Below are 27,110 nucleotides of genomic sequence, written 5' to 3' on the forward strand. Positions count from 1 at the left end.
TTACATGTTAAGTGTAAAGTTTTTTCTCATTTTAAACGAGACACTATATAGATTTAGCTCTGCCTTCCATTTGCATCAACGAGAGACATGTGGCTAAAATCCACTGGTCAACTTCAAAATGTACCATTAAAATATGTTAATTACATGATACACTTCCCTAACCTAGAAAGGTAGGTGGACTGACTTTCAACAGCAAAAAGCTGCTCTTTGGTTTGCCTCGTCATCATAGTCTCTGCACTGTCAGGGAGAAGACTTGCACTGGATTCCCAGTGTATTGCAGCCCGGGCTGCGAGTTTATTGAATTTCTCAACAGTGACTCCTTTTGCTGATTGAGGAATAGTATTAAACTTCAAAAGGGATTTCATATACTTGTCCTTTATTGTTTGAAAGGCGAGTGGTTGCAATATGGAACCACGAGGATGTAGGATATAAATTTGAGGAGTAAATAAGGGTTCTTACAAAGATGCATCTTTCTGGGGAGGAGAAGAGGAGGGAAACACAGCTGCTTCTAACAGAGGTGCTCAGTGTGTGGTTTATATGCTGTATCTGAAATACTATACAAAGTATCTTTCTAAAAAGCAAGATACATACTCATAGAATATTTACACATAATCTGGTAATTCTGTTGAGAGCCCAGGTTGTGAAACACATGGCCAGCATAGAGGCATTATTTGTGTCCCAGAAAACATGGTGCATTATTATAATCATTCACTTTGTAGCGAAAGTTAGAATTAAATGGTGCAAAACTGTTTCAGTTATAAACTTCTGTTTTCCTATGTTTATGCCAATTTTTAATAAAAACACCTTTTTGGGATGAAACTATTTGTTTGCTCTTGGCTCCAAGGTGAATTAGTTTGGAAACTGTGAGGAAAATTCTATCAATCATTTTTGAGTTAAATAGAGGAAATAATACTATTTTCACTTAAAAAACAAAACAAAACATTTCTTTATTCGACTAGACTCAATTAAAATTGACTGAAATTCGAAACTTAAATTGGACATAGCCCTCAACGGTGAATAGTGTCTTTGCTGGATTTGTAAAAAATGGTTTGAAATTTAATAAAGTTATGATCATAGTAAAACTTCGTACTGAGCATGCACATTTACAAGTGTGTACTTTCAGGTAGACTCACTGCCCCTGTGTGCTGCGCAGCATGCATGCACTTAAATAAACAGGTGAAGGGGATAGCAGTTGGTCTGTTTAGCATCTTCACAATTTATACTTTTGACCAGCTTCAAGTCCCTTATTCATTTTTCTCCTCTCACTCATGCCCCTTCACTCCCCTCCCAAATAGAGTTTATTTGAATGTGTGATCATGTTTCACAGATACTCAGGCTTTGTATTCCAGCCACAAAAATTTGAAATTCATGGTTCTCCATTGCATCCCTGACTGGACGGTCTTTGTCCTCTCCTCCCCAGTTGTGGGTTGGGATTTAATGCCTATCCCTGGTTCCTTTAATTCAGAGGCTGGGATAACTAAATTGAAATTAAAATGGAACTTTATAGGAATGGACCTTAAAGGATGGACAGTTCAAATAAAATAAAAAAAAAAATTAACTTCCCAAGAGAAATTTAACTCTGTCATGATGCTTTTACTCGTCTGTAGCAAGAACAACAGAAATAAAAAATACTAATTAAATTGCTTAACATATTATTATGATTTGTTTTTAGTATTTAAATATATAGTATAAAATCAACTCTATATGCCATGTGACCGAGTTAACGTTGCTGGAGGAAACCTTTAGCTTTTGCATTCCCTGATTTTTATTGTAACCTTTTATTTTAACCGTAATGGTTAATTATTTTGTATATACTATTGTAGAAGTCTAGAATGTTTCCTTTTCATGCACATGCCACAAGGCAGGGGAAGGTTTCATTAGTGAGATCATTTGCTGGCACTGTAATGAAAACAGAACTCCCTCCCCATGCCTTACGCTTAACGTTTATGCCCTAATCTATAACATGAGTAAAGTTACAGGAATGCTTGTGTTTGCAGGATCAGGGCACTTATTAGCAGTTAAGTACCATTCATTTCACAGGATTTAGTTGTCCTTTAGAGACGGATACATCTCTGAGCACTGATGTATCATTGCAGTATTTCCGAAGCTGTTTCTCAGGGAAATACACCTATAGCATTAAATGAAACTTGCTTCTTCTTGAATTTGTGAAACGTCTTTGGAAATGGAGCAATTTTTTTAAAATAATTTTTTTTACCAGATGTAGTGGGGAATATTTTTAAGTATATGGATTGTTGTGAAAAATGGAAAAGCCACTTTCGCTCAAAAATCCCCGTAAGTGTGGATTTTGAAAAAGCTGCTGGAGAAAGAGGTGTTCCTTATCAGGCTGCTTAGTAGATTAAGCAAAGTATTATTAGGGCCAGTTAGTTGCAGAAGGGAAATAGAACTCAAGACCTCCTGGCTCCCAGCACCACACTTATTCCTAGTCACATGGTATACTGGATTATTTGTAAAGTGTGTATCAGTGCAATAGAATGTTGCTAATTTATAGTACTGACTGGAAGATCTATCATGGAACACTGATTTTTGCAAATTACCAAGTAAGATATAAGGGACCAGGGCATAGGTGGTGTGGCCTAGCAATCACAGCTGGGTTGGGGTCCACACATCAGGGATGGTAGTTGGTGGGCGGGGGTCAGGGGAATCGTTAGAGCTGGGATTAGTAAGCAAGAGTTGGGGTCAAAGTCAGGCCAGGTTCGGAGACGGGAGACCAGAGGTTGTAGTATTAATAAGACTGGGACTTTTCAGCTTGGAAAAGAGACGACTAAGGGGGGATATGATAGAGGTCTATAAAATCATGACTGGTGTGAAGAAAGTAAATAAGGAAGTGTTATTTACTCCTCCTCATAACACAAGAACTAGGGGTCACCAAATGAAATTAATAGGCAGCAGGTTTAAAACAAACAAAAGGAAGTATTTTTTCACATAACGCACAGTCAAACTGTGGAACTCCTTGCCAGAGGATGTTGTGAAGGCCAAGACTATAACAGGGTTAAAAAAAAACCTAGATAAGTTCATGGAGGATAGGTCCATCAATAGCTATTGGCAAGGATGGTGTCCCTAGCCTCTGGTTGCCAGAAGCTGGGAATGGGTGACAGGGGATGGATCACTTGATAATTACCTGTTTGTTCATTCCCTCTAGGGAACCTGGCATTGGCCACTGTCGGAAGACAGGATACTGGGCTAGATGGACCTTTGGTCTGACCCAGTATGGCCGTTCTTATGGAGATATACCTATCTCATAGAACTGGAAGGGACCCCGAAAGGTCATCGGGTCCAGCCCCCTGCCGTCACTAGCAGGACCAAGTACCAATTTTCCCCCAGATCCCTAAGTGGCCCCCTCAAGGATTGAACTCACAACCCAGGGTTTAGCAGGCCAATGCTCAAACCACTGAGCTATCCCTCCCCCCATATATATGTTCTTATATGTGCCAGGCTAGAACTGGTAGGCAGGAATCCGGGTCAGTGTCAGGCCGGAGGTAGAGACTGGGGATCAGATGTAGTACTAAGCTAAAGTCAGGGTCAGGCTGGGATCAGAGACCATTGATCAGGAGACCAGATGAGGTCTGGAGTTGCACCAGGCCCCAAATCTGTGTTGTTGACCAGCAAACGTCTTGGGGCACCTTCCAGAGTTAAATAGGGTTGCTGGCCAATCAGAGGGCTGCAGGATACTGTCGCACTGGGTCCCTTGGGCTGTACTTCCTGCAGCACCTATTCTCTACAGTGCACCCTGGCTGTGGCTCTGCATGGCCTCCCAGAGGGACTGTGGGAAAGTCAGCCATCCCAAGCTCTGCAGACTCACGTAAGGCTGCAGGGACTAGAACCTAAGTGAACAAACTCAATAAATCCTGAATAAAGCATCTCACAGTCATGCACATTGACAACTATACTTCATTTTTAATAATCTCTAATAATTCTATGTAGTGTACTATTAAATACAGACTATGGCAACATCATTGATTATGTGAGCACTAATGTGAGTGCACGAAGGAAGAGGTAATCAGAATAAAAGGAGTTATATTCATTTCAGCTAAATTTGTAGGACAGGGAGGGCAAGGATTTGTCAAGTGTAAAGAGACAAAGTCTGTAGACACAGAAATGTTATTTTCCACTTTCCGTGAGGATATTACAAATTGAGTTTTTAAAAAGTAGTTAATATCTCATTGATTATACTGCACTAAACAAAAAGATATGAATAGTGTGGGCTGATTTTACATTTTATTGACACGCTGTGTCTGTCATATTTACTGCATGTATGTCTGTTTTCCAGGCCTGACCTGCCATTGGATTTTGCCATGTTATGGGAACGTTTGTGCAAACACATTTTGTTCTTGAAAAAACACCATGTTTTGCTGAAGGAAGAAGTAAAAGAGATGTTTGGAACTTTACTTATTTCAGAAAAAAATGCACAAGATGGCCAGGTTAGCACTTACGATCATTCAGCAGTTTTGCTGACTGGTAATCAAACTGTTCGTGTGTGCGCACGCGAATGTGTGTCTGTGGCTACAGCGTGAAGTTTTGGAGAAAAATAGAAATAAAAAATTATTTTTTTAAAGAGCCTTTTTAGACTTACAAATAGACATCAGCTGTCACAGTGGTCCCCTACCATGATTCTTGTGATCAGTGATCACTACTGTGAAAGTTTAATCTTTCACTCTTTGCTCTTTCCCTTTCCCACTTGTGCACTGATAGCAGCTATTTAGAAATATGCATACATTTATAGGAATAAGTGATACACCTTATCAGTGATATAAGCACCATTATACTTGTATAGCAGTGGCCACTTGTACCACTTTACCCGTACCAGTTTCTAAACCATTATGGTTCAAGTAGTGCAAAAATTATTTAGAAAAGCCCCAAGGAAGCTGCAGCTTTATCAGCTATCACGTTTTTGTCTTACCCTTTTTCATTTGAAAAAGAAACACCAGGAAATTCCATACCAAAAAATCAATACTTTAAAGTTGCAAGCATCAAGAAATGCCAAATTATATAATCACTTACTGTTGTTTTCTCAGGACCTCTATCTTGTTCCAGGTACTATCTATTTGTAAATGTGTGCATTTGTTTGTAATCTCACCAGAAGAAAAATATATACTGTGTAAATCAGTGGCAATGTCTACATAGGAAATCATACAGGAGGAAAAAACAAACAAACATAAGTCACTAACCCCATCTGACATTTTTCTTTTATTTAAAAAAACCCGAGAATGTCAGAAAAAAATTGCCATTCTTAATCAGATTCTGAGATAGTTGAAAGGTGGTTTGGGAGAAGAAAGAGAGGTCTCCATTTATTTTCTTCATGGAATAAAGCATTTTAAAGAATTTCTTCAAGATTTTCAGTAAGGCATCAGTATTCCCCGGCCCCCCAAAATCCATATTTTAAATTAAATAGATGTGCTGTAGTGAAACCAGGAAAAAAATAATCACAAGCCCATTGTATCTCATTGTTCTCTGTCCATCAGTCTCTCTAGATTAATAGCTTTTCATCATGAGTGATAGCTTTTTTCTTTCTTAAAATAGCATTGTAATGCTTGGTATACTAAATTTATATGGACAATTTTACAAACAAGGCCATTGTGTACACTTTTAAAACTTTAATATATATGGTTATAAACCAGCTCCCTGTAAAAAGAGCTGGCAGTTTGATGGACCAGATACTGCCCCCACCAATCCTACCACAAATCTCGGGTAAATGGGCTTTGCACAGAGGCCATAAGAGGGGATAGAAGAATAGAATCCCCCCTTGCCCCAGCCATGCAGCTTGGATTGGACTAGCTGTGCGGCAGCTGGGCTGTCACTGAGCGTAATAGTTGGGGCTCTTGCACACCCTCTGCAGGGAAAGTGTAGTTACTTTCATACCCTACGTGGTTTTCCCTCTGTACAGCAGAGCATTGATGGTTCCATCTGTGACAGGATTTCTGTACTTGCTGGCAAGGACACGGTGGCATTTGTCCGTATGTTGTGGTGACTTTTTAAAATTTAGTATTAATCATACGTAGCTGTTACGTAATGCTTTGCATCTGTTGATCACAAAGCTTGTTACAAAAGAAGGTGAGAATCATTATCCCCACTTTACAGATGGGGAAATGGACACAAAGTGACTTGCCTAAGTATCCACAGCAGGCTAGTGTCAGATCAAGGAACACAACCCACGTCTCCTGACCTAGCCCTATCTGCTAAACCGTACTGTTTCCTCAAGAGGAGATGGATCATTATTGTCATGCAGGGTATCGCTCTTCTCTACCTTTAAATTATGAGTTTATAACAAGACTTCTTTGAATGAATCCACAATCAAAAATCAGCCCTTTGCATATCACAGAGAGCAGACATATTATGAAGAGTTAATCAGATTTACATTTTTAATCCAATTTTTTTTGTAGATAGTTCATAGCTCAAAAAATAAACTGAACAAGTAATTTACAAATCTTGTTTTTTCCCCTCATTTATGCAGTTTCCATAGGTAACTGATTTTTTTTTAAATTTCAGTAAAATCACGGCCCAAACAATAATGTGTAATATTTTGGTACATTGGATCTTTATTTTAAATTGTAGTCAAGGTAATTGTACTTTTAAAAGAAATAAGGATAAATTGTTTGGCTTTCAGACTTGCAATGCACTTTGCCTGAGCAAGAGACCCAGTCAGGAGATGCATCTTTGAACTGATAGTAAATATATTTACAATATTTGTGGAGCTACTCTTATACATTTTGTATTTGGTTATAGCATTGAGGAAGATATTGCAATGAGGCTAGAACCTTGAGTGTATGATGACAATCAGGTGAGAATTTGAATAAAGATAGTAAAGAAAAAAAGATTTATATTTAGAGTTCAGTAACATAAGCACTTTATTGCTCAACATATGCACTATAATCTGTTTGCTGTTGTGTTACACTGGTACCCATGTGTGCATGCATTTATTTTTGTATTATATCTACTAATCAGGATAAATTCTCAAGGGAATTTATCTTCAGGATAGATTTACCTTGGAAACCTTATTTACAAGGAAATTGCACAGGACAATAGGCTTCCATGAAGTAGCCTATATAAATAAGGATAAAATACAAAGGCACACAGCTCATTAAATAAAACACATACGTTAAAGCTAGTTGGATTCCTGGAAATATTTAAACAACCTGCTATTAAATTCTTTAGAATAGAACACATTTTATGCTAAATGTTTATCCCACCTCTACACACGCACCTGCATTTTGAAGTACAAATATCTACATGTTGAAAAAAATCAAATATTTGCACTCAAAAACTCCAAATGGACAAAAAGAGGCCAGGTGGCGTTGTAATTTAATTATTTTGCCCATTGTGTGCACTTAGGGTTCTTGATTATTAGGACTTTAAGATTGATACGGTTTTCAGGCCATTTTTGAAGATTTACTGTGCTGACAGATGAAGATTCCACCAAACTGTACATTGCTGGCGCCATGTATTGTCACAGCATTGCTAAAACATCCAAGAGCATGCAAAGCCCTATCAGCATTCCAAATGTGCATATAAATCCACTCATGGAGGAACCCCATGGGCAGAGTTGGGAATGCTTTAAATAAGCATCCTGAACTTAAGGAGAGTCCCATCAGTCTCTGTACCCCTCCATCACACAACCAGCCAGCTCCTCATTCAACAGGCCCGATGGGCTCAGAAGTGTTTGGCTGTGACCAGTAAACCTAATTTCCCTTCTAGCATTGTCAGAAGGCAGATGTTGTGACCTTCTGTTTTGGCATATTCTCTTCCTCTCCTTCCCCTTTCCCCAACCCTAGGTTACCTTTGTCCAGTTCCTCCATGTGGTCTCCTCCACTCAAAAAGCTGTGGAGTCTCCCTCTTCCTTCCTGCCTGTAGTGTTGCCTGGATTCCTTCCTTTCTCTCTTCTCCTCCCCCCGCATGTCTTACCATCTATTTCTTTCTCTCCCTCCCTCTCCCAATCGCCTGCCATGGATGTTTTCTCTTTCATTGGCATATACTTTGAGACTACCTGATGCTCCTTTTGTGGCTTTAGGGCTAGTTGTCAGGAGTTTCCTCGGATGGGACTCTCCCTTTTTCTTTTGGTGGTCTGTGAGGGCATCTTGACCTTGAAACTTCAGGGTTTGACTTATGAAAGAAACTTTCTAAAAAGTATTTCTGATAGAGTTTTTCATACTCAGTTACACTCCAGTAAATATAGGAACAATACAGCTTATTTTAGAACATGGGCCATCTTTTTAGCCTGATGTAGATCCTACCAGACTTTGGTTAAGAAGGCCTTTCTCCAGACAAGCTGGAGACCCTAATAAGGGTGTGAGAGTTTGGTCCCTGCTGGTCCAGGCATCAGCCCTTGTGCTTTCTGGGATTTCATTGTGGGATGTCTAATGGGAAGCCATCCCATTTTATCTGGATTCCTAAATGTAATATTTAGTTTCCATTTATTACTTGTGAATGATAATTTGGAATGGTTTAACAATACTTTACTAGAGGCACAAAAAGTCAGTGAAGGAAGAAGGCCATATTGGTAAAAAAGAAACAAACAAAAAAAAACCCACTTGGTTTAAAGGGGAAGTGAAGGCAGCTACAAAAAATAATTATATAATATTAACATAAGTTAGCAATTGTAGGAAATTGATAAGAGAGTAAAAGGACACGAGAAATCTATGTCCAGTAGAGTTAAGGACAATAAGAAGGAATTTTTAGAAATATATATTGGGACCAAAGAGAATCTAACAATGGTATTCGTCCATTACTAAATGGAAAATGTAGAATTAATAATAATGTAGAAAAGGCTGAAGTGTTCAATAAATATTTGTTATGCATTTGAGGAAAAAATAGATGACATAGTTATCTCATATGATAACACTCTTTCTATTTGTCTGCTATCTCAGGAGTATGTTAAGCAGCAGCTGCTAAAGTAAATGTTTTTAAATCAGCAAGTCCAGCTAACTTGCATCCAGGAGTTTTAAAAGAGCTGACTAAGGAGCTCACTGAAGCATTAATGTTGATTTTCAATAAGTCTTGGCCCAATGTGGAAGTTTCAGAAGACTGGAGGAAAGCTAGTGTTGTGCCAATATTTAAAAAGGGTAAACAGGATGATGTAGTTAATTTATAGGCCTGTTAGTCTGACTTCTAACGCGGGCAAGATAATGGAGGGACTACTATGTTACTAGTAGAACCTTTATGTCAGTTGACTTGCTTCTGATATAATACATTAGATTTGCAATGCGATGGACTCTCAATTGGAAACAAGTCTGTCTTTTCAGTAATAAAAATATTTTGTGATCCTGGCTATAGAACCTAATTTATTTTTAACATTAACAAAAAGCAATCACTTAGAATTTCCTTGATTTGTGTTGATGTGCTTTTGTTATTTACATGTATTGAAATCCTGTGCATGAGGTTAATTTAAAAAACAAAACAAAACCTTCACTGAAAGTTATTTGCTCACGACTCAAAAAGAGCCATTGTGGTCTCTTGGGTAAATAGTGGATTAAGAAAAAAAGCAAATGAGTAATATTTACCTATGGGACCTGAATGATTCCAGCTGGAGCCATTCCATTCTCACAGGTAAACATATAAAGAAAATCACAAAATCTAGGATTATTTCCATGAGACATCAGTCCAGATCCTTGGAGGCTCCCTCATTTATTGAACCATTAGATAATTAGAGCTTGAAACTAGTAAGATCTACAGAATCAGGCCCCGAATTTGCACACTATATAATAAAAATCCTTAACAGCTGGAGGGAGGGAAAAAATGGAAACAATGCTCTATATTGATAAAAGGTTCATTTGAAAATACGTCTTTTAAACTGTTTGCGTGTGTGTGTGTGTATACATATGTGTGTGTGTGTGTTGTGTACTTGATTTTAAATTTTGGATCAAATCCATTTTTGAGTTATACAACCAAAAATTAAAAATATGTAAATTTCTATTTTAAAAAGCTTTTAATGCTCAGAAATAACTTGCTTTTTAAAAACAGTGCTAAACTTGCTTCTAGAACTTTGCTAGTTGCTTTTAGCTCGGAGCTATGTTTTTTAGCAATTATAGCCTTCTTGGAAAATGTAGGTTTTAATTAAAGATAGAAAAAGCAAAAAAGAAAGCTAATACATCCTTAACTATAGAGATATGAATGGTGCTGCTGAAATACATATGAATACACAAGACTGAATAAACTGTCTGGGGATAATCAATAATACTGTACGTTTAGAGCCTGAACCAAAGCCCATTTAAATAAGTGGAAAGACTCCCACTGACTTCAGTGGGGTTTGGCTCAGGTCCTTCAGCCCCAAGTACATTGGGTTAGGTATAGTTTTATCTAGCCTTATTTTACTTGTAGTTTAAAACAATTTAGGTAAACTCTGGGCGTGGTCTGCTTGGCTAAAGTGGATGAGGAAAAATGCTTCAAAACCCAGTTAGTCTGAACCAATTTTAAAATATTGTAACAATGTTTCTGGCCTAGCATAGGTGGTGGCACACTGTATTTTCTTTCCTTGACGGGTAACTCATCAGTGACAAAACACTGATGATTTCTGGAAAATGTATTGCTTAAAAAAAAAAAGGCGTTGTAAGTTTGTGTTAGGAATTAAATTAAACTATGAAGTAAAGTAAGAGCAATTTAACTCAGAGATAATTTAATATCTAAAAACAAATATCCTGACAACAGATTATATTGTTAAGTAAAGATTAACCTACATTTATGTTGAAAAAGAATGTAGTTCTGAGACTAAGGTTAATAGCGTGCTGCAGTTATTTTTATGTATTTATTTACTTTATTTATTTTAAATGCCGTAGGTTACGCTGTTATTGAGAGAGGTCCTTCCGGAAGAGTGTGGTGATAGGTCATCTATTCATAGTAATGAATCATCTTACTGCTTGCCATCAATTCTGAATGACAATGGGGAAATAAAGCAAACAAAACACGCTCAATGGCTTGACAGCATTGGTACAAGGGAACAAGGTAACTAATGTTAAAAGATCCACAGAAACAAATGCATTCAAAGTTATTGTCATTCTCAATGTCTCAAGATATATTTATAAAATATAATACCAAAGTCTGTAGAAAACTGTGTATATTACTGCAGTTCTGATGAATTAACAAATTTCTTTTTTTATTTACTGTGGGGTAATATAACATTCTCAAATGTCCACTAGTAGTAATTATTATTTCTGTTCACTTATTTTAAATGAGCGTTCTATAATGATTAGATTTCTATTTTTCCTTTTTAAATGTAAGTTAGAAATGTAAGCCCTGTGTTGAGGTCTGTCTACCATTTATAAAACACATTTTGCCATATCAAAATTAGGTAAGTATTGTTTACTTATAAACCCAGATTGGGGAATAGACTTTTTTTTTTTCCTTCATTTTTGGAAGTGAAAAATTCATGACAAGAAAAGCTGCATTGCGTTTTCGAAGTTATGAATTGAATATGTTTATAAAAGTCTGGTTAATATCTTTAGCTAAAGAAAAGTAATATAATGTAGTCTCTTGCAATGACTAAAATATGGTAACTTGCTTGGTATGCTTTCAGAGCATTCCTTACATGAAAGACTAAAGGAGACAGGCAATTAGGATGCAGTCCTCTTTACACAGCAAACATAAACAAACTGATTTAGATCTCCTAAATTCATGCTAGTCTGACCCAGGGAGGAGAGAGATACTTTGATTTAAACTAATTAATTTTCCAGTATAATGTATACTATTGCTCTTGGACTATTGGGCAAGACTGTAGTGTTTATAGATTTTGGGTTTTGTTGGTTTTTTAAAAATCTCATCAGGACTTACATTATTTAAGATATTTGGTTAGCTCACTGCTTTCTCTGGAAGCTACACAGAGACACAGTAGCATCATATTTGACTAAAGTTCACAGTAGGCTCCTCTTTTAAGAACTGTAATGGACAGTTTAGATCAATAAATAAGAGATAACAAAAGTGAAAAATTAAAGGGAATAGGGCTTAACAGAAAACAAACCAGTCTGATCATTGTGGCTTTGAAATGTGTTTTCATTATTGTGTGTTCACATACAGAAGTCACAAGCTGGTGTGAAGATGAGAGCAAGGAAGAAAGCTTGGCAGAAAAGATTCCTATTACAGGTAAAAGTAATGGCTGCATAATAGCCTCAAATACAGTATTCAACTTTATTATATAATCAAAACATTGCATTTCAGTGGTTTGTGGATCCACTAATAGTGAGTAAATTCTGCTACTACATACTGAGCACAGAGATTAAATGTAAGATCATAAAGTACACGCTTATGTTAACATAAACCAAGATGGAAAAATAACAGTGCCTATTTAATTCCTTGTAATCATGTTATACATTTAAACCATGTGAATATCCTCTGTCATTTAGCCTTTGAGGTCTTAGTATCGGTGTTACAAAGGTCAGTCTCCATGGGGAAGATCCAGTAATTATATGGCAAACTACAGATGTTTCTGATTTGATTCTTTTCTTTTCTGTAGTAATTGAACATGTATCATTAGAATAAGAGCAGAAAAAACTGTGCTAGACAGGAAACTCTGCTTGTGCCTCTGTTATAAAGGCTGTCTGGTAATTTAAACATTTTATCAATAAGGTTTATCAAGATGTGCTAAGATCTCCCTGTAGCAGATGTATTGTGCTTGTTTAGATGGAATTTGAAAAATATCATTACTTTTTTAGTTTTAAGGTATCAATAGCATACACTAGTATTCAGGACAGAACTCTGTATTTGTAATCTGTCTAAATGTATTACCTTATTTTGTAAAGTGCGGACTACTTCATTATAAAATCAAGTGTATGGCTCAATATTTATGCAGGTGTATATACAATGATATGGAGGTGATGAGGCAGACGTGCATATACAGTATTTGTTGTTGGTTTTCTGGCTTGTTTTTTTAATATAAAAACAGTGTTCTTTCATAAGGAGAACAACTCATGCTTCTGTGGAGGTTTTTTTACATTTCTTTCGTGAACCTTGTTTTATAGCTCAAATATAAAGACTTACTCCTTGTATTCCAGGATTTCACCCTAAGAGTGGTTTCCCTTTATTAAACAAACAAATTAAAGGCATACTTTGACCTTTTTCCACTTTGGAGAGAGGGGAAAATACCTAAGTTTACTGGCTTTGTGTGGTGTTTTTCCTGTCCTGTATCCAAACATGGCTTTGTTTTTTAACAGAATAACTGAACTGAATTTTAGAGAGGAAAAAACAAAACACAGTTTAGGAACCTTAAACTTTAACAGAATTAATGTGTAGCCTCAAAATGACAAATGCACTTTGAAAACGTGGGTGGGTGGTTAGTTAAACCTACTAAGATCCAAGTTCTGGGTTCACTGTTTCTCCTGCAAAGAGTGGATGATATTACTAACACATAGACCAGTGTAAAGAATGCTCATTTTCTCTATGTAATTACATCACTAATAACTCCTTGAGGAGAACACAGAATCCTGAATTTGCATCTTAGTAGTTTGAGAACCTTTCAGTTCACTTTTCAGTTTCTTTTCATTTTAAGGTACATTCGTTGTGAGGTCTGAAACAGTTTTTGTACAATAGATTCCTCTGGGGTAAAGGTGCCTTCTAAGTACCATCGTATTTAAAAGACTCTCTTGATTGGGGTCCAGCCTTGCATATTACTGACCCAAGTGTGGAGTCCAAGTGCTAGCATCCAGCACTCTAGGGGGCGCTGGGTAGGTCAAAGGCTGGGCTGCTGTGTTGCAAGTGCAGGCAAAAGTGGACGTACCTCTTTGTGCAAGCAGACAACTTCCCCCCCCCCCCCTTATGTTTTTCTTATTAAATGTTCATCATGTCAAACTTAAAAACAAATATTACTATTTCTCTCTTTTGTGAAACTACTGAGAAGCTTTAATCAATATTCAATTACTAAAATAATGGAAAAATCATTTTAATAAATTGCCCCCTGTGCTTTACAATCAGTTCATGCTGATTGATGCCTTGCTTTCCACGCCAGTTCTAGCGTGATTTCGTCAACTAGTGTTCTGTCATTTTCTAAGAGCATGAGATATGCCATTTAAAAGCTAGGTTACTTCTTTCAGATGCGATACATCTTCAACCCATGATCTGCCACAGGTTTCAGTTGGCCTTTGTTGATTTCCTGACCCTTCTGTTAGTTTTTTAATAAAGTACCTGTACGTTTTGTCTGTGTGTTTGTCCTTTTACACTCCAGGTTTTGTGGCCCTGGAACACTGAGCCCGCTTGATGCCTAGACTAGAATTTTCAGTCTGTTTTTATGAGAAATTTTGAGCTCAGATTAACCCTTTTTTTTGTTTTGTTTGTTTTTAATGGTTCATGTCTGATACTTTGTTACAGTTTTTCTGTACTACGTATGCTGAGCTTAATGCATCCAAGCTCAGTCTTGAACACTCAATGCACCCCTTTCCAATGGGGATTCATTGCAACAAGGTGTTGAGAACTTAGAAGCACTTGAGGCTTTGTGGAATCATTGTAGCTCTTGATGGTCTTTTTGCCCTTACTGCCAATGTTGAGTGGAGGGGCTTCAGCGTGTTTTTTATGAAGTCTGTGTTGAAGCTTCATGGGTATCTGACAAAGCTCCCGGGCAGTTCTGTTTTATTCCTCTTGTTCTGCTTTTGTTCCAAAATGTTCTCTTCACCCTTGCCACCTGTGAAGGAGCATCTGTGGCTTCAGGAAGATGAGTGTGATTGCTATATACTCTGTCTTGGAGTCCAGCGTGATGTGTATGGGCGCTAGGGGTCACCCAGAGATGATCTGTTTTCATGAGGAGCACCTTAAGCCTCTCCTAGTGGTAACCTGAAAGTGCTTCATAGGATTCGTCTTCTAAACAGAGTGAACTGTTAAGTGCTTTAGGTTCCCTAGTTTTAGTATCTCAGAAATAATAGTACCATCTCAATACCATGAGAGCACCATCAGAAATTGCTGGCCAGAGCACAGAAGTCGATTCATCAACTCAGGCGGAGTCATTCTTTGTGCCAAGACCCTTTGGACCATGAGACTGAAAGTCTTCCTGCAGCTGATGTTGATGCTTGGATGAACTGAGTCATTAGAGTGGGAGGAGGGGTATGTCTCTGAGGTTAATGAGTGTAAACCAAATGGTTTTCGAAGGGTTCCATAGCAGTTAGCCAGTCAGCCATTGTCAGTAGTCTGCTGGAACCTTCATTTCAGAAGGAAGCTTCAAGCTGTCTGCCTTTGATGGCCCTAGTTACGATGGATGACTCGCACTTCACCCTGCTCTTCCTCCTGGAAAAACTGCTGCGCATCTGTCAGGAAGTGATGCTGCATGAAATCAAATCCCTCCAAAGAGAGAGCGCCTCTCTGGGTGGCAAACCCTGCATTATGGAGAAGATGTGAGCAATTCACCTGCCCCTCCATGATAGTAGAAGTGGGCTTTTTAAACCCTTCTCAAAAGGAGAAAATTGAAGGTTTTTACATAGAAAGTCATTTTCCTGAGAGCGTTGACTTAAGCTCACAGAGGGCCATGTTATAATACCCTTCTACTAAGTAGCTCCTTACTCCACTTGGACTACAGAGGGGCTACTTGTGGTATAAAGTATTATACGGCATGAGCAAGTGAATCACAGTCTGGCCCAGAATGAGTAAACGTTCGGGTCTAATAGGGGATATCTACACTGCAATAAAAAGACCTGCAGCATGGCCGCAGCTGGCTCAGGTCAGATGACTCAGGCTCATGGGGCTAAAACTTGCAGTGTAGATGTTCTGGCTCAGGCTGGAGTCGAGGCTCTAAAACCCTGTGATGGGGGCAGGTCTCAGAGCCTGGGCTCCAGCCCAAGCAGCAATATCTACACTGCAGTTTTTAGCCCCACAGCCCAAGGTGGCCAGGTTCCGAGACTCGGCGCTGCAGGTTTTTTATTGCAGTGTGGACATACCCATAGTGACTGATCCATATTATATCAGGTTGTACAAGGATAAACTGGTGGATGCTATGGATTCATCCTCCATTCTAGTTTCTTTCCTAAAGATTTTCACCTTAGAGAGACTGTCAAATATAGGCTTTGTACTTTTGTGTGTGTGTGTGTGTGTGTGTGTGTGTGTGGCTGCTTTATGAAGCATATAAAAGGCTTGAAATATAGAGAATATTAAATCTGTTGTGCTTGGTTTTGCAGGAGGACTGCTTGGAGGTCTTGTTTGTGCCTCGTGAGCCAACTCTGCGCCTAATTGAAAGGCCAGGATTGTTCAATCTTTAACAAAGATAGCGTCTCTCCCGAATGTTTGATTGTGTCTTTGAGTTAAATAGATACTAACAAAGATTCAAAGAGTTTGAATATAAATTACTTCCTTATTCCAGTCATCAGTTTTTATTTGTTGGCATCTTGAATGTCATAATCCTACAGTCTTCCCAGAGAGAGTAAAAAAGACCTGAATTTCTAATGTAAGAATAGGCAGGGGGAAAAAATCTAAAAAAAAAAATTTAGGCCTTCCTCTCACATCCTAAAGAAGATAAAAGGGCACAAATCCAATTGTTTTGCTTTTCAGGTTGCCTTTAACGAGCCAATCATCCTGCCAACTTTTTTCCCATGCCTGCACATCCTTCTTGGTGAGGTCCTTCTTTGAACGTGAAGTTAAAAGGTTCTTGGGGGTTCCAGTTGGAGTGGACTAATAAAGGCTTTAATAAGTCTTCCCAACTTTTTTTTGTTTCATTTGATATCATTTCATTAGGAATCACTATTATGAAAAGGTTCATGTGTAAATGACTGCGGATTGCATTTTTTTACTGTTGTGCTCTGACAGTCCTGCAGTGGGAAGGTCAGGTCACACATGCTATCTAGAGAAGTTTTGGCTGCTAGCTGCAGGGATGTTTTGGTACAAGGCATGCGGTTCTTCCTACGTATGTTTGAGAAACACTGAAAGTATGAGCTTAGTTTTGACATCTAGGCAGAAATGCCTGTTAGATCTTGCAGTCTTCTCCCAAGTGGGGTTTTTTTTTCTCTTGGGATTTTTTTGAATTGGCCAATCTTTGAAAGTTTTTGCTTTTGTGAGAGCACGTCCTTTAAGCTTTGTCAGTTTATGCTGCTTGTTATGATTAGAGGTATCTTATATCTCTCTTCATTAAAATAAAAAACTCAAACAGATACTTTCATGTTTCTTTGTTGGGTATTGGCCTGCTTTTGGACACTGTTAAAGTGTTTTATCAGTGTTTTAATGCTGAGATTTCCTTCAGCTCTATATTCTCCAGAGAGTGAATCCTATGATTGATATTTTTTTTAAAAGGGGAAATTATTTCCCTCTAACTTTGCTTCTTTGAAGGTATCACATAAGATTCTTATTTGCGGACCCATTTCCCCTCAGAGTTTTGGAAGTATCCTCACCCTGTGTGTTTGCCTCTCTCCCTCTCTCTCTCTGCCTTTATATTAAGGGAATTTAGTGCTTGTAAAAGGGTATTGGATTGACAGCACTCAAAGTGCTCCCCACAAAACAGCACAGACAGCAGCTGCACGCATTGGGGAGCGCACTTCTACCAGGGTTAGGGTAGATAATAGTCTGTGGTGATTTAATCCTTGACTACACTTTTGAGACTACCAAAAATGTAACAATCACAATCAGTTGTGGTGGTGGTGGTGATTTAGATTGTGTTTGTGTAGCACCTAGCAAAGAGGAAGCTCAATCAAGCCCCCAAGTCCTACTGTAATATAAATAATAATTATAATAGTATATACATTTATTATAGATCATTATATATGATCTATAATAATTAACAAGGTAACTAAAGCTGTAAGGTTTGTCAGTGGTTTCTGATAGTGTTCATTTCAAGGGATGATTAACTTTGAAGGTGACTATTTAGATATCAAGATTGCTAACTGATATTGATCAAAGCATGCAAGAAAGGAGAAAGATAATCATGTTACGAAGAAGAACTATTGTAAGTGACGTTTCTTTTGGGTACCCCAAGGGGGTGGAGATTGGGTGTGTGGACACAGCTTGCTGAAATACCACTGCTTCCCCCACTCCCCCCTCCCCATTTTACCTGTGTTTGTGTATAGTTTTAGTTAATGTTATTGCACAGTAGTGATGACCCCCATACACACCCTGGCTTTGCTGATCTAGTTTACGGTTTTATGGTAAGTATGAGTGAGGGTCGGGGAGTGTGTGTGTGTTTTGCTGAGAGATTGTGTTGATTTGTGCAAGCGGTGAATGAGTGGGGTGTGCTGCGGTGAGGGGCTACATGTGTTTGGGATTATTGTGGGTGGTGGTGGTGGTATGTGGGTGGTTTTGAAAAGCTATGGCAGTTTATTCTTTCCCTGTGGTCCTAATTATGTTGTCCTAGTGTGTGCCTGGGGGATCTCCATTTCCCATGTACAAGGAAAGAGGGATTGGTGTGAGCCACTTCTGCAGCAGTGTCCCCCACCACCCTGCTCTGTGTGGGATCAGGAATCTGCACAAGGGGAGGTGGCAAGCAATGAACAGGTACAGCTGAGGATATGTACTTTGTTCCCCAGCTGGGCCTCCATTGTTACACCAGAAAGGATAGGATAGCCCTAACCTTCTACAGCCCTCCCCCACTTTAAAGGGAGTCTTGGGGAAGCTATCAGTTGAGGAGGTCCTGGTAGTGTGGCTTCATTGGTGTGGCGCTGACAGACTGGGGGCTCCAGGGATCCCATGTCAGGGCTGAAGCACAGAGCCTATGGAGGGGTGATCCCTGGCCTCCATGGAATCCCCAAGCAACAGTAGTCTTTGAATTCTGTTGGGGAAAGAACATATATCCCACTCCTTCACCCCCCCACCTTACAGAACAATTTGGAAAGAATTCCTTGTGGAGATGCTCTGTTTTCCTCCCCATTTCCCCCTTTCATGGATTTTTCTTTTGTGAAAAGTTGTCTTTGGCCCTATGGTAACTAAGTATTAAAGTTGTACAATTAAGCACTGAAAAGGCAGGAGAAGCAAAAGTGAATGTGCAACCTTAACTCTGCCCCGTGTGTGTGTGTATGCTTAATGATGCTCTTTAAATTGGTAGTTGCATGTTACCTAAGATGCACACACATTTTAAGTCTCTAAAAAAGATTGTATTTAATGGTTTAAGAAAAAGCATGCCATTACATAATTAAAGGCACCATTGTAGTGCATATGGTTGAGTGCTCTTTTTAAAATTTTGCTTTTGTTGACTTGTGAGTGCTGTTCAGCCTAGTGTTATGTTAGGACAGCTTTTTGCATTTAATCGGGTTTAATTTAGTTGAGGGATTTCTGTAGCAAGATATCATTAGTGTACTAGAATTAGAGTTTTAGCCCAAGAGAATAGCACAGAATTTGGTATTATATAGTGTTTCATACTATCCCAAAGCTTGCTTTAGTGTACAGAAGCTGTTTTACAATACAATGAATAAGAAACCTATTAGGACAATGATTATGCTGGAAAATATAGCAACCCTTACATGCTTAGCAGTAGTTCACATGTAGCCTTAGATATGATGATCTGTTTTACTGGGGAAGTGTGATTGCCAACGGTGGATTATTTTCCCAGGGACAGTGTTGAACTAAGCCACAGTTCTATAAGGAACACAAAAATTAAGTCTTTTTCTGGCTGTTCTTAAAGATCTGCTCTCTTAACAGACCACATAGCCACTAAATCTTAGATTTTGTGCCTTTACATTGCATTGATTACCGATGTTTTGTCACGACGACGAAACACTACAAATGCATATAATTATTCCTACTTACTTGCACTGCGATAAACCCTGTCGGCTATGGATCAAGGCCACATTGTACTAGGCACTTGCACGCTTGTAATAAAAGACATTTCCCATAACAGCCTAAAATATTGGCATATGACAAGAGACAGGTGGATTCCACAACCAAGTGGGGGTAAAGATGAGGTATGAGCAAAGTGATCATGTTTATATAATAAGCCGTCAGCAACTGCCTAGCCACCCCCCCATCAAATGTTTTGTAGGCATCACAGCAGAGATGAGTTTTAGGGAAGGATTAGAAGAAAGATAATGTAGTGGATTTAGATTTAGATTTTAAAGGGACTTCTCACATTCGTAACGGGTGGGGTGCAAGAAAGTACACAAATGCTTGAGGAAAACATGGGCAATGAAAGCTGGTATTGGTAGGGCAAGAGAGGGATTGATGGCACAATATTGTATTAGAATTGAAAAGCAGGGCAGAGCTAAGCTATGAAGGGCCTTAAGGGTGAAGGACAAGTAGTTTGTGTTTGATGTGGTGGAGAAGAGGAAGCCAATGAAGCGATGCAAAGAATGGCTGAAGGGTCTGGTGAGGGTGGTAAGATTGCAAGTGTTGATGCTAGAGCAGTGCAGAAGGCAGTACTCAAGATGCAAGATGTTCAAGGTCTTGAGTTTTAACAGTGTGGGCAGAAAAATGAGGCTGGAATTTTGAAAGGTTGCACAGGAAGATGGAACAGCAAATAGATGTGGCTTGTATGTGTGGATAAAAAAAGAGAGATGCAAGTCAAAGATGAAGCCCATCTGACAACCCTGATGTGACAAGAGAGGGGAGGAGATGGGTGGGAAAAGAACAAGGGCTCATTTTTGACTGTATAAAGTTTCAGTTGATGGCTAGACATTATGATGAGATATTAAAGGCTGGTTGAAAAGAGTTTGAGCAGATGGAGACAGGTTTGGAGCAGAGAAGTAGATTTGAGTCAGCAGGGCAAAGTTTGTGGTTGAAGCCATAGTTGCTGATATCCTCCAAAGATGGGGTGCAAAAGCTTTAAAGGAGGGAGCCTAGGATGGAGCCATATGGAACTCCCACCAAAAGAGGGAAGGAGGAGATGAGGACCCACCAAACGAGACACTGAAGGAGCAATGAAAGAGGTGGGAGGAGAACCAGAAGATGGCAGAGTCGCAAAAGTCCCCTGCTCCTCTCCCCCATTTGCTCCTTGGCATTTAAAAAGTTCCTTTGAACCTGGATTGGTGTTGGGGTTTCTTTGCAGAATTCCAGCCTGAAATGAGGGATAGTCTAGGTCTAGCACTCCATCTTTCCCCAGCACTCATACCAAATCTTCTAAGAATGTCCAAAAAGCATATTTGCCCTAATACGTAGTGTTCGCTGACCTGTGGTGGTGATACAATGATGCTAATATAGAAGTAAAGGTCTTCGTGGGAAAATGTAAAGATTTGAACCCATCCAACCTATTTATATCCTGCTTGCTCAGTATGTGTTTAAAGCTGACATTAATATCCCTGGCTACTGCTGTTAGATGATGAACTGCCGGGACTACATTTTATTATAACTTCAATAGGAGTTAAAAGGTCTGGAAAAATGACACTCTGAGCTGCAGTTGCCTTGCTGGTGAGAATAGTTAATTGAGCAATCAGAAGTCTTCCCTCCCCTGCCCCCAAATCTATGTTCCATGGATGCACATGGTTCTAATTTTCAGCTCTGCCTACTGTATGTGCTCACATAAATCTGAAAATCAGGGCTCCGATTTGGCCGCTGAATAGCAGTATGGCGTAATGACACGTCTCTCAAGCTGCTGCCTTATTCTGCTGAATCTTAGGTTTCATGTATAAAACAAAACCAAAGGAAGTCTCTAGCTGTCATGGTTGCAAAGAAAACTTCAAAAAACTGAACATAGTGTAACAGCACCCAAGATCTCTATGTGAGTCTGCAGAGAGCATGCAACAATAGCTCGGGGAGGTGTGAACTGCCCCAGTCCTCTCAGTGAGAAGTTCGCTCAGATGCCCAGTGACATTAACTATTTCATTCTTCGCGTAAGAAAAGAGAGAAGGGCATCACAGATCTGCACTATTTACTGCGAATGGTCTTATTTTGGTGCCACAGTTGGGGTAGCATTTGGGAGAGACCACCACATATTTTCCTCCCAACTCCAGGAGGCTAGCAGAGCCCATGGGCCTATTCATGCCATACTGATTGGGAGCCACTATCAAGGAGCTCAGAGGACATGCCCAGTCATATTTTGCACATCTACATGACCTGCTCTCACGGGCATTTAATTCGATAGAGTGGAGCTTATTTTGTGGGCAGAGCACCACGTTTTATTTCCCTATTGGATCTCTGTTGAAAATACACCCCATTTGTTCCCATAAACGAGGCGTGCCTACAATGTTTGCTGCATATGCAAGATTTGCTGACCCTAAAAGTCCTTAAGATCATATTTTTTAATTAAAAAAAAAAAAAGCCAAAATCTTCAATCTGTTTTTCCCCCCTATGCTCTTTAGAAATAAAGTGATTCCATTGAGACATAACTCATCCAAATTGGATTAAAATTGTTGTAATACTTCACTGCTCAAAGAAACATATAAATAAACAACTTAACATTATAAAGCTTTCAAAAATAAAAGCCCCTCTTTTCTCGATGTGTGCCTGTCTCGATTCCAGTACTACTGCCTGCAGCTCTAGCTGCTTTCACTCTCTTAGACAGGAGCTCCTCTTTTGATCTCCCATGGGTACATGTGCTTCTCTGCATGTGTTCCTCACTGTTTCCCTCACAGCAAAGTTTCTTTTCGTGTCACCAGCTCTTTTGAAAGTGGTCAGACTTCTCCCCGTGAAGTGGCATACTGCTGCCACTAGAACTCCTAGACTTTACCTCCTCTCGTCTTCCCCCGTGAATAAGATTTTTATTCTTTTTTTGGCCTCTTTGTTGGAAGTGCGTGACACACTGTGAGGAGGGTTTGTGTATCTTAAATCTGTTAACAGACTTGTATGCGTGATTCAGGTTATAGAAACTGTGTCTGATTATGAAATGCACATCCAGCTGTAAGGGGGGAAACTGTCAGAGCCTTAGAAATTATATGTTATTCTTTTGGGGATAGAATTAAGTTGGTAAGAGTTACAGTTGTTCATATTTTGGTTTTCAGTTGTATCTCACCTAAATAATGTTTAGGGCTTAAATCTCATTTACACTAAATCCACTTTATAATATAAAGAAGCCTTAAAGTGAGTGTTCTGTAATTTGAGAATCAAGCCCTGTAGTTCAGAAATGTTTAAGAAAAGGCCTGATTAGATTCATGAGTTGGAACTAAATTGGTATACAATTTGTACTCATTGAAGCACAGAGGGGAAGTGAGGCATGTAGAAAAAAGCAAACCATTAAAAGAACCTTAAAATACATAGTTTATTGTCTATTTAAGTCACAACATTAAGTATTTTATAGAAGTGGAGAGGGAGCAGGAATGACAGCACACCAAAGAGAGAATTGTAGGCCTCTGAAAATAATCCAAATGGAAGAGGAAGGCAAATAGAAATGTACTCACTACCCAGTGGCCTAAGTAAACAAGACTTCAGGAAAAGGGAAAAGAAAACAATTGAGAGAAAATATACATAACAGTGAGATTTTGCTTAAGTTGACACATGATGCAATACAGCTATTGGAACAGAATCTCAGTACCCCAAAGGCTATTTTTCTAAAATTAGTTAAAACGTGCAAAAATGCACTAATCGTGTGCAGTTATTTCTACAGATAACTTTCTGCCTGGCCGAAGGAGCTTGTGTGTTGTACTGTTGTCAGTTCTGCCAAGTCATGAAAATAAAACCTCAAGTGTAAAAACAAATGGAACAGAACTAAAGTATGAGTCAATTCCTTGTTTCGCAGATTTACAGAGGCTAGGACTGATAAACGAATGGCATGGGCAGGTTTTAAAGAGAGTCCCATGTGCTAAAGGGGCTGAGCTTTGTGGGTCAGGGATGAGGATGTTTTTATTTTGTTTAACAAATAAAGTAAACTTACCTCATGGGAGTGCCCTGGTCCAAGCAATGGAGATTGAATTGGCCTGTTTATTAAAAATAATATCAGGGACACATTTTGCTAGTACATTCTGTTCCTGTGTCACTGTACATTTTTAAAATAGACCCTTAAAATGGTATCTCTTTGATACTCTTCAATTGTACTTTCTTCCAAAATATCACAAGAAAAACACATAGTGAACAGTTATTTTATAATATGCAGTATTGATTTCAGAGTCCATGACACCTTCTTGTTCTCTGTTGCTTAAATAATATCTGTTTCCATTGATTTCTGTAAGTCAAAAGTTACTGTGTGGACTACCTTTTAATTAAGTGTTTGCTAAATGTTTACATTTGGTGTTTATACTTACCACAGGTTTGAATATCGGTAGCAATAGTTTCAAGACCAAGGAAATCAACAAAATCAGTTCTGAAGCTAGTTTTTCATCTAGTGAAGGAAGAAGTCCTTTGTCAAGGTAAAGTCATTAGAGCTTTTCATTTCTGAATGGCTTTAGCAGAGTAAGAAGTGCCAGTAGAAAATGAATAAAACTCTGAATATATATTATTTTGTTTGTGACTTGTACAAGGGTTAAGGTTCGTATTTGTGTTTATTCAGTATAACAACCTAAACTTTAGTACACCTTAGAAAATATTTGCACCAAAGTCAGGTATTGTTTTGCAGCTGTTGTTTTCTCATTTTAAGACTCAATTGACATCTCAGTGAACCACAAATTAGCGTGTACAGCTGCTCTCAGTAGGGCTACTTAGAGACCAGACAATAGAAGTTGTCAGGAAAAGGGCAGACATAAAACATAAAGTCTTGAAGAAATAAAGTGGCATGTTTCTTCTTATAGATGTAGCTGAGAAGTAAACTAACTGTAGCTCAATACGTATTTTTTTTAAAGTATTTGATGCTAGAGTATTTGTTACTTTCTTTTCTTTTACTTTCAAATTGAGTATGTTTAATTAATGACCTTGCCTTTTTCTTAAAGGTGCAATTTATCTTTTTAGATTAGTAAAACTGCAGCAGTTCCTTTTGATTCTTTGAGCAGTGTGATGTTAGATGTTCCTTGAATTTGTCATCAGCATGAAATACTAATCAAACAGTGGCAGTCAAATTAGTGGTCAAGAAACAGTAGAAAATGGAATATAATACAACTATCTCCTGAAATTTTAGCTTGGCTTTAGATTGTTATCTGGATGCTTATTAAAACATCACTGTAAGTGGGTTCTGTTAGTATATGGTTCCTTGTCAGAAAACTGCCATTTATGACAGCCGATAAAATACTTTTAAACATTTTGATGAATTATTTAATCCCATCTAAATTTACAGCATGTTTACATCCTTTTGTACTTTGTAATATTCATAATGATTTTATTGGTGACATTAATTGTCATAGGAAACAGTTCCAAGATAATTTTAGAAGAAAACTGAATTTCTTATTTTGTGCTGATTTATATTTCATTTAAAAAATCACAAGAGTTTCTCTTATTCCAATGCAATAAAGTTAATTAATGTGAAATGATTAAGACTTGTGTAAAATATTGACAAAGTAAGTTTTTGCTTTTGTTTAAAATAAAACTTTCCATTTTAAGATGATTAAACTTTCCTTTATTGTAACCTAATTTCTATTTGGGAAGCTGATACTCTAAGCAAATAAAACCTAATATTATGAAGTGCCAATGAGTTCGTTTATATAATTTTTTTTAAAGCCCCGTGTTTATACATTTTTGGTTAGCCTCTGCTCCCATTGACTTCAGTGAGAGAAGGATCAGGCCCTTAATGTGATTATAAAAAAGCAGGTCTTAGGTCTTTTAAGAAAATATGTACAATTTAATGAACTATGCAAAAATATTTTCAAGCATTAATTTTACTTTGTTTAGCATGTTACAGTGCTGGTTTATAATGTATGTTGGCAACTTTCAACATTTATTTAAATGCTATTCATGTACAATTCTTTAGTCTTAATTTTACCTTTTCAAATTCATATGCACACTAGGCAGATTTTGGAAACCATTTACTTTGCCTTATAATTTCATGCCTTTGGTCTCTTAGAAGTAAACATTTAGAACTAAATCCTGGATTAAGATCTTTTTAAAGGTTTTTTTTAAAGTAGTATCAAAGTTATTTTCCTGAATAACTTACAAATAATAGTGCCTTTTCAAGATAAAGTCTATTAGTAACACTTGCTGCTGGACACTTGACATCTGTCTTACAAAGATATTTGGAAGCGCAAAGTAGCCAAAGAAGTATGAAAGAATGGGAAATAGAGAGCTCAGGTGGTTGCTTATTTGTGGTCGGGATGCAGTGAAATTTCTTAGAGGCTTACATTTAAGGATTCCACTTATTGCAGTCACTTCTTGTGCTTTATTGCTTTTACAAGTGGTCTCGAAACCAGTACTTGAGAATAAACATAACAGTGTAGTACTGCTGTGGTACTTTTTAAAAAATTCTTCTTTGCTCTATCTTGTCACTGAGCTGATGAGTGACCTCGAAAAAGACCCTGCTGGACCTAAATAAAAAAAAAATGGCTTCCTCTGATGTCCTAGAGACAATAATTATGATGTGCCAGTTAAGCCCAAACTACAGCTGAGGGATTTTACTTTAAAGCAGAGGCTTGGGCGCAAAAATGCATTTATAGCTCTTTGTCTGGCACCTCATTATGTGTGGGCCTGATTCATTAAGTAATTGGTTTGCAGTTGTTTACATGAGTATTAAGGCTTTCTATTCAGCAGCCTTTGAGAGATACATTGTGCAAATGTTGCATGTTATGAATGCGGAATGAGGGGCAGAGGACCAGTCCTATTGGCTAAACACTGCACTCTGTTGAAAAGCAAGAGAAAGAGATTGGGTGCTGCTTTGCATAGCAATGACTTTCTTAATAAGCTTTACAGATTAATACACACAAGCTATAAAAGATGCAAAGAGATACTCTTAGCACATTTATACATGCTCATTTCACTATTATGGTACTGGAGATGGGAAGAATCGAGTTCTTTCATATTCAGTTTTTCAGTGCAATGTCTTCAGTGCATGAGACTTAATAGAATCCGATATTTATTGTATTATAAATCATGGGGAAGTAGGCAGATCTGCAACAGTTTATTATTAAAGATTCTTTCAATGTAAATCTTTTTCTGCTATTGTATTTCCTACAGCAAAATCATTTTGTGGTTGAGTGGGGATGAAAGGCATAATGTACGAAGGAGTGAGTCTTAATAGGAAGCTGCTCTCTGAGTAAAGACCACTTGTTCCCTTTTGTTCAGAGGTGCATGCCGTAGCTTCCTCTTCTCCCACAAATATTGTCGTGTTTTCCCTTAGCTATAAAACTATTTTTCCTGGATTCATTTACTCTACCAAGAATGTTTAAACTCCCTGAGATGTAACTTTAGTTTGAAGAGTATAATATTTTGCCAAAAGAAAAGAATGTGTTAAGTAATATAATTACTTGGGAGAAAAGGTCATGACTGAATCTCTCTAAAGC

The 27,110-nt window shown here is 38.1% G+C and overlaps 1 protein-coding gene across 1 annotated transcript in view; it reads left to right on the forward strand.

Moving 5' to 3' along the window:
- KIZ (kizuna centrosomal protein) overlaps nt 1–27,110 on the forward strand; it is a 93,524-nt gene that overhangs the window by 55,208 nt on the left and 11,206 nt on the right. Inside the window, exons 9-12 of the mRNA XM_065401784.1 lie at nt 4,289–4,439; nt 10,785–10,950; nt 12,019–12,084; nt 24,002–24,101. Coding sequence (XP_065257856.1) covers nt 4,289–4,439; nt 10,785–10,950; nt 12,019–12,084; nt 24,002–24,101 — 483 coding nt within the window. The remainder of the gene's footprint in view (nt 1–4,288; nt 4,440–10,784; nt 10,951–12,018; nt 12,085–24,001; nt 24,102–27,110) is intronic.

The sequence above is a fragment of the Emys orbicularis genome, chromosome 3 (genome assembly GCF_028017835.1).
Source record: "Emys orbicularis isolate rEmyOrb1 chromosome 3, rEmyOrb1.hap1, whole genome shotgun sequence".
Lineage (NCBI taxonomy): Eukaryota > Metazoa > Chordata > Testudines > Emydidae > Emys > Emys orbicularis.